At 40.3% G+C, this 8,275-nt stretch overlaps 2 protein-coding genes across 2 annotated transcripts; one reads left to right on the forward strand and one right to left on the reverse strand.

The window, feature by feature from the left end:
* Positions 1-658: 658 nt before the first annotated feature.
* Positions 659-1,566, forward strand: LOC133851722 (uncharacterized). The gene has a single exon (XM_062288275.1). It carries the CDS (start codon positions 743-745, stop codon positions 1,379-1,381), a length of 639 nt encoding a protein of 212 aa, XP_062144259.1. The 5' UTR covers positions 659-742; the 3' UTR covers positions 1,382-1,566.
* A 970-nt stretch (positions 1,567-2,536) lies between these two features.
* Positions 2,537-7,886, reverse strand: LOC133851853 (AP2-like ethylene-responsive transcription factor AIL6). The gene is made up of 10 exons (XM_062288447.1): positions 7,513-7,886; positions 7,211-7,404; positions 6,074-6,617; positions 5,571-5,653; positions 4,406-4,414; positions 4,183-4,271; positions 3,886-3,959; positions 3,702-3,752; positions 3,483-3,559; positions 2,537-3,330 (listed from the first exon to the last, which is right to left on the reverse strand). Exons 2-10 carry the CDS (start codon positions 7,347-7,349, stop codon positions 2,867-2,869), a joined length of 1,530 nt encoding a protein of 509 aa, XP_062144431.1. The 5' UTR covers positions 7,350-7,404; positions 7,513-7,886; the 3' UTR covers positions 2,537-2,866.
* Positions 7,887-8,275: the final 389 nt, after the last annotated feature.

The raw sequence follows: 8,275 nt of genomic DNA on the forward strand, positions 1-8,275 counted from the left end.
TAAGATATTTCACAATTGTACTCTTGGGCCTTATGTACAGATAGCCCCTAAGCTAACAAAGTAACAACTCTAGCAACTAAAATGGGCTTCATTTCTATCTACTAAATCTACATAAGGCCCAAGAGTACAATTGTGAAATATCTTATTAACGAAGAGTTAATTGAAGTGTGCGTACCTTTAATTGCTCTAGGAGCTTTTGGCTCCTCGAATTGCAAAATTTCAATACAGATAGCCCCTAAGCTAACAAAGTAACAACTCTAGCAACTAAAATGGGCTTCATTTCTATCTACTAAATCCAAGCCCATCCAACCCACTAATAGTACTGTTACAGACTTAATGGCAGCCATGATCGGATCTTTTTATTCATTGAAGAATAGCTTCAATAGAGGTGGCTCAAAACACAGGAGATGTTTGGGTAGTATTTTATTTTTTTATTATTTTTTAAAAACATGTTTGAATAGGTTTTTTTTATTTTTTTTTTTAATTTTATGATGAGGATTCCCTCGAGCCCTAAAGTTTTCTAGTTTTATACAGCTTGGGCATTGGACCAACCGCCATGATAACGTTGTCGTCCTCTAAATGAACGGTCCAGATCGGTTTACAAAAAAAAAAAAAAAAAAAATCCAAAGTCCATGGACCATGGACCATGGTGATTCCAAATTTTCAGAAACAAATCCTACCATATCCGTCGAATTCTAGAGATAGAAAGAAAGAATTCTAGAGAGAGAGAGAGAGAGAGATAATGGCACCAGAAATTGTGCTCCAATTGGCGCTCCTAGCCCTAACCCTAGCAATATTCATCGCGATCCACAAGCTCCCCAGAGAAGCCCTAACCAAGCTCCGAACCAGGCACCGAGCCACTCTCCAATCTAACCGCCACTTCGCCCACGGGTCCCAACTCCTGGCTCAGGCCCGATCCACGGCACACACTGCCCAGTCCCTGGCCCACGCAAAGTCCGCTCTGATCGAAGCCCAAAAGGCCCTCTCTCTCTCCCCCAAGGATCCGGAACCACTCGTCCTCAAAGCCCTAGCTCTGGACCTCATGGGCCACAAGAGCTCCGCCCTGAGATCGCTCGACCTTGCCCTGTCATCCCCGCGCGTGAGGTCTCTCGCGGAGAGGGAGCGTGGGGACGCGCTGGTGAAGAGGGCCGAGTTGAAGCTGTCGACGAATCGGAGGCGACGGGTTGACTCGGCCGTGGAGGACCTGGTGGAGGCGGTTAGGCTAGGCGGAAGTACCAAAGCCACGGCGTTTTGTTTGCTGGGGGAGTGTTACGAGTGGAAGGGGATAAGAGAGGAGGCTAAGAATGCTTTTGAAGAGGCCTTGCGCGTCGAGCCTGGGTCCGTCGCGGCTCGTCAGGGGTTGGACCGCTTGGGCCCATGAACTTCGGGTTTGGTTCGAGGCGACCTTTCGTTGATCGGCTGAAAAATTAAATAATAATCCAAAAAAAAGGCGTAGCTCTTGTGAGATACGCTACTTTTTTTCTTTTTTAATTTTTTTTTTTTTGTATAGAAACCACGTGTATTTGAGTGAAAAAAAAAAAAGAAAAAGAAAGAAGAGACACTCTTGGCTTTTGTAGAATGGTTTAACAATTACAATCTTAAATTCTTGGTGTTAAAAAAAATAAAATGAGGAATCTCCAAATTAGCTTAAAATGTTAAGACAGTTCTTCTGTAGAAAAATGTTAGGGGCACTAATTTTTTTACTAAGAGATCAATATTAAGATATAAGTACTAAGATAATGTGGAGCTTATTCATTAGTACCCTAATATTTATTTTTATTAATTATTTTGATTCTCTTTAATAAATAAAGAGATGTTAGCTCGGTACTTATAGTATTTCTCTTTTTTTCAAACCTAATCTTTTTGAGAGAATTTTATTGGAAAATGATTTTGGGAATTGAGAAAATGATGGAAGAACCCATTGCAAGAAAATTGTTGGTAGCATCCGAGATCCACATTCCAACCTAAAATGGGCCAAAGAAATTGTACAAATAATGCAAATGGCAGATTGAAATGGGCCAAGTTAGAGAGGCCCATAAAGGAGGACTCCATGAGTTACGAATCTTTTCAAGTACCTCCCATAGATAGCACTGTAGATGAAGTGATGTCCATAGAAAGCCATTGGGAGGTGGGGACTTTTGAAGCTTCACTTTTTGGCTTTGCTCGCTATAAAAGGCTCACGCCCTACCTGCATGATATCCTCCACGACAGCCATTACAGGCCTCTAAACTCTGAATCATGTAGTCGAATAAAACGACAGCAGATCTAGCACAGGCCAACCAGCTCAAGCTTGTCACCCCAACAAGATAAAAGTCCCAGTTCTCTTTTAGAGAGAATTTATATAAAATATATGTTATTATGTTTAGAGGGAATTTCTTAAAAGTTCTCCCCTGATGGTGATATTGATGGGTACTTTCAAAATAGTGAAGGGATGGGGAAAAAGAAGAAAAGCGACAAAACAAGAAGACTAATCTGGTACGATATATAGCGAGCTCGTGCAGCATAAGATTCTACTCTGACCAACGACCATTCAAGAGGAACAACTGAAAATGAATTAGAATCTGAAAAAAGCATCATAATAATACAAGAAGGAAAATACTTAAAAGAAATTTTTTGCAACTAGTACTGATGCCCTGTTCCAAAAGCATTCCATCTGAGCACTGTAAACCATTGAGAACCATAAGTTACTTACAAAATCCAGCTTCCTACATTAAAAAAGAACTTTAGCCTTCAGACAAAAAACCTCCTCGCCCCAGGGTTAAGAACAGGCGAATCAGAGCGAAACTGTGAAAGGGTCAGAGCTTCTGGTAAATGTTAGCTGCATTGTCACCATCAGCAAGGTGATGATAACCTATTTGGTCACATGTCAATAGGGCTGGTGATGGTGAGGCCATAAGAAAAACTCAGCCGCTGCAGGTGGAAATATATGATTAACTGGAGTTGCAGTAGTTGACAAGCCGGGGGAGTCGGAAACGCCGCCGATGTTGTTAGGTTGAAAGTGCTGCAACAGGTGATGATGATAGAGTGCCGTTGCAGCATCAATTGGAATTCCACAAGGAATGGAAGATATGGGAGGCAGCGGCTGAATGGCAGCAAAATTGATACTGTTGCTGCCACTGCTACACTGGGGTTGCTGATGATGAGTATGATTTAGAGATGGTTTCTGTTCTGATTCAAGCTTCAACCGCTTGGCTGCTCCACCGATGGGTAGAGAACTCTTGCCAATAGCTTCCACATCATACCTGTTCATCTCAAAATTTGTCACAGCATTTGCACCCCTAAACTTTATGGCTGCGATATCATATGCCTCTGCTGCTTCCTCTTCAGTGGCTGTCACCAATGAACAAAAACAATCAAAGTGATTAATTATTTAGCCGCATACATCTCTCATAAAGAGTGATCACATTCAATTCACTAAGACTAGATGATCACTTCAATTAGTGACCCCCCAATGTAGCTGAAGTTAAAACTCAAAAATTTACCAAAAGTTCCAAGGTACAGGTCTTTGTTTCCGGCAACTCGGCCTATCCTCGCCTGCCATCGACCCTGCTGATGATGCCTGGAAGATCAAAATAATACACACAGCTCGTTAGTACGTATTGAATAGACTCAAGCAAGCACTGGAAAATAGCTTCTACAAACTAACAATCATATTATCATCATAAAAATCACCCCTTTCAATTGCATATAAATGTCCAGACCTTGTTACACCCCTGTATATTGAGGCTCCCCTTGAAAAACCGCTACTTTTCCTATAAGAAAAGAGGGTTGAAAAAAATAAAGAAAAAGATTAAAGCAACTATACCATTAACCGTAGATAAGATGAAACAAAAAAAAAATAAATAAATAATAATAATAAGAAATAACAGGTGCTACTAAGCTTACCTTCTCAGTGAAGCAATGAATTCTTGCTTGCTCACATGTTTCATCTCTTCCACCTCTTTGGCGTAATTAGAGACCTAAATGCGAAGGGACTGTTAGTTAATGTGATTTGAGGGGTATTTTTGTTTTTTTGGTTTAAAAAAAATATTCCGATGTGACAAAAACGTGAAACCTTTCATTTTTCTTTACTAGTGTTTTCTATTTGATTTGTTTGTTAATGTTCTTGATTTTAGAAACAAAAATTTTAGCAGCTGAGTTTAGTTTTTCAGGCAGAATACTAAGAGTGTGAATATATCTTACAGGGAAGTTGGTGGTTGCAGAGGTACCCCAGTATTTTAGTGCTGCCAAATCATAAGCTCTAGCTGCCTTTTCTTCCTTGTCATATCCACCTGATCGTATGCATTAGGTCATTATAAGTTATAATCAACAAATTAATACTATGGAATTCGCCATTCCAGAATCAGATCAAATATGTACAGTTTCAAAAGCAAATGCAGAAAAAGTAACAAGGAGAATCTCTTACCCAAGTATACTGTAGACCAAAATCAAAGATGAACGATAGCCACATATCCAAGATCCAAAGTAACATGCAAAAAGTAAAGAAAGAATGTCCACATTAGCTAACAAAATGGTCAAAATTTTCTGCCAGATGATGATTATTTTACTAGACAAACAAATAATAAAAAGAACAACGTGAATTGCATGCAATAGCATTATGTCCGGAGATCAACATCTAGAAAATAAGTCATTTTCCATTGCAGAGAATTGCCATACTCTCTCCATCACCAGAAGGAATGAGTGTAAGGGTTTTTTTTACTACAAATTTCTTACAAATTGACGTAAGGCTAATGCTAAAAATTTGATTTGTTAATATAATTAGTTAATAACTTATTAACTATACACTCTTAATCATTTCTTAAATTATGGACTGGCAGGTCAGATTGTAATGAATCTAGTAGCAAAAGTTTGATTTTTTCTTGATTCTCAGATATGGGTCCTCATTCTAGGATTACTCTTCCCGAACTGTACATGCTTTTTGGGAGTTTTAACCTAACAAGAATAGTTGGGCCTACAAACCAAACCTGATCCAAGCAATGAATTAGAAAACTTTTGGGACCCGAATCTTAACCCACATTAGAGACCCACTTTCAATCAATTTCGGCGACAAACAGTGGACACTTTATTTAAGTTCAAATTCGAAATGGGTGCGGTGGTCAAAGCCAGGCTTGCTGTGGTGGATCGATGAAAGCAAAAGCAAAAGTTAAAAGCCAACTAGATATCAGACTAGCGTTCAGACACATTATTGAAGTCTGCAACGCATCCTGTGAAGGAGACGGTAGGTGGGTGCGCGGGTCGCATCAGCAACCTTGCAGGTGGATTACGCGCGGACCCAGCGTCCGAAGAAGTGAAAGAAAGAGGACAAGCACACAGCGGCAAAAGGAAGACCAAATGAGAAAAAATGGCGGCACATCCGATCAAATCAATTGAAAGAAAGAAAGAAAAAGGAACAGTGTACCATCTGTGCATGTATACCATCAGTCAATCATGTATTAGACAGGTGGGAAAGAAGTGTAACTGGGGTTCACGTCCTCCTCAATCAGTAATAAATACCCATGAAAATTTCTCAGTCATATATATATAAATAATTGAGAGAGAAAGAGAGAGAGAGAGAGAGAGGGGGAGAGGACCTTGACGTCCCTTTCTAGCCTGACCCTCCCTTCTACAGCTGTTGTCCCACAGATGCGCTTCATATCTACCCGTCCACCTGTGTCTGCATCAATGCGCAAAAAACAAAAGTCAGAAAATTTTACAAGTCATTCTCTCTGTTCCAATTTAGGTACCTTCAAAAAAAAAAAATACAATTCAAAAAGTCTTCAAGAATGGAAAATGAGATTTAAACAGGTTTTTCATATTTAGTATTTTAATTAAAATTACTGTTTATCTCGAATGATATTTAGTACTCAAACGAGTGTTTTGTGGCTTTCTGCTCGCTATGAGGGGGTACACATCTCCATCAAAAATAATCAAAAGCCCAATACCCAATCGGTGGCATTATGTACTTTTTTCCTACGGACAATTAGCTTTAACATTTTACCCAAACCCCACAAAATCAATATACCCAAACAATACAAAATCCAATATAACGATACTGGTAATAATCGTAAAAGATTATGATGTTGTTGGGAGGTACCTGGTGACCCCCCTGTAGATTGAAGTTCGTTGACCAAAAGTATCAGCAATCTTCTTAGTGCTATCAGGCTCAGCCGGGACAATGGCGACCTTCTCAGAGCTCTGAGTGACCCCAAGAGACAAAGCCCCCTTGGCACAGTTTGAGAACGCCAACTCGCTCCCAGCTGACTCAATCGACTGACCCACAAACTCGGCACAAGCCAGCTGAGTCCTTGGGACTGACGCCGAGTCATCGACTTCCGAGCCCGAGTTCGTAGAAAAAGCTTGGAACCCAGCGAATGCTTTGAGATCTTGTTGATCGTTGAAGTAGGCTGAACCCTGGTCGTAGATTTGGGTCAGCGACGAGTCCTGGGTCTCGGTTTGACTGTCCGAGTACCGGACCATCGACGACGAGTCGCCGAGGAAGTCTTCGAGCTTTGGAACCGGATGGTTTTGGCTCTGTGGGTCAATGAAGCTGGTGAGAATAGATGAGTCTGCTAAGCTTGTTTTGGCTTGGTTTTCTTCTCCTTCTGTGCAGAAAACTTGGGACTTGGGGTTTGTCCAACCTACACGAAATATGCAAGGGGAAAACTCAGAATCACGAACCCTGAGTCCACTCAGCCATACCCGTTTGGTTGCTTAAAATTAGTGCAGGAATAGGAAAAATGGGTCATAGATTTTTTTTTTTTTTTCATACTAGTATTTATCGCTACAGAGAAACGAAATAACAGTATCCTTGACTTAACTGAGACTAATGTAATCATATTCGAAAGTTCAGTTATGTCAGGAACTGTTGAAGAGAACCTTCAATTTTTGAAAACCGGGAAAAAAAAAACACAGAACAATGATTCATTCAAAACGGTATTATCCACTGTTTCTCTCAAATCTCTCAGCAACCAAAACAGACCTCTAGAAAAAGTTTGGAAGTGAGATTTTTAAGTCGATGATTTGCAGATCAGTATTGTGCACTAATCGCCCGCTGGACTGCTATGAAAATCAAAGAAACTAAACTTTGAAAACCCATAACAAGTAGTATTTTCACAAGAACTATTGAGAAAACAGCAAGATATTATCATCCTTCTTTTTCCCTCAATTTCTCAGCTGCCAAACACGACCAAAAGCGTCTAACACTGAGAGGGGGAAAAAAAAGTCGGTTTACCGTTTGCATAGAAGTTATCGATCAAGTAGTGAGGAGAGGCAGTGGAGGAGCTCTCATAGGTGATGTACTGAGACTCGGAGGACCTCAGCATTTCCATCGGAGACAGCGAGAAAGATAACCAATTACTCGCTGGAGCCATTATCTGCTTCTGCTTTACAAACCTTTGCTTTCTTTTATTTCCCTTCCTCTTAAATCTGAACAACCACCAAACACAAAAACATTTTTTGACATATAAAAAAAAATTTTTTCAGGAAACAAACAAACAAAATAAAACCAACTTTTAAACCCGAAACCGAAATTACCTCAGCCGTTACCAAAACCTCCTCATCAAGGTCCAAAAAACACACTTGAAGCCGAAGTAGTACGTACGATAATCACGAAGCTGAGTCACTCTAAACCCACTTGACGAGATTGACAAGCTCAAAAAGCCCAAGGTGAAATAACTAGGTTAGTGGAAAAAGCTCCTAGCAACACAATGCATGCAAACACAAACCAAAACCCATTTGCCAGGGCTCACAGAAGCGTCAAAAACTGGAACAACCCTCACTTTTCACAGAGAGAGAATCTATGGAGCGAAATAGTTTTTAAAGAGAAACTACGGCCTAGTTGATGCTGAGAGAGAGTGAGAGAGAGAAAGTTTTCTGCTTAGTGAGGGAAACTGATGGAGAGTTTCACACACACACAGAGATATAAATATAAATATATGAACAGTAATACATAAAAAAACTGAAGGAAGTGACTTTTGGCTCTGCGGGGAAGAAAATTTGTCTGAAACAAGGTCGCGAAAGATCCGGGCTAGCGGAAATTGGAGACTTTGTTTAGGGGGGCGGGGGGAGGGGGCTAGTTGCGTTTTTTTCTTTTTACCGTTAATGCCCTTGCTCTTATTTTATCAGATTTATAAACACTTGTCCTACATGCAGCTTTCCTGCTTTCGAACTACTGGTGCGTTGATGTCGGTCTCTGGTTGGCGGTGACATCTTCGTATCCAAAATCAAATTTTATGTTTTGGGTTTTTGAAAATCTGACACACATTTTATATGCCATGCACAAACAGTAACAAAAGCC

This window comes from Alnus glutinosa, chromosome 12 (genome assembly GCF_958979055.1).
Source record: "Alnus glutinosa chromosome 12, dhAlnGlut1.1, whole genome shotgun sequence".
Taxonomy (NCBI): Eukaryota; Viridiplantae; Streptophyta; class Magnoliopsida; order Fagales; family Betulaceae; genus Alnus; species Alnus glutinosa.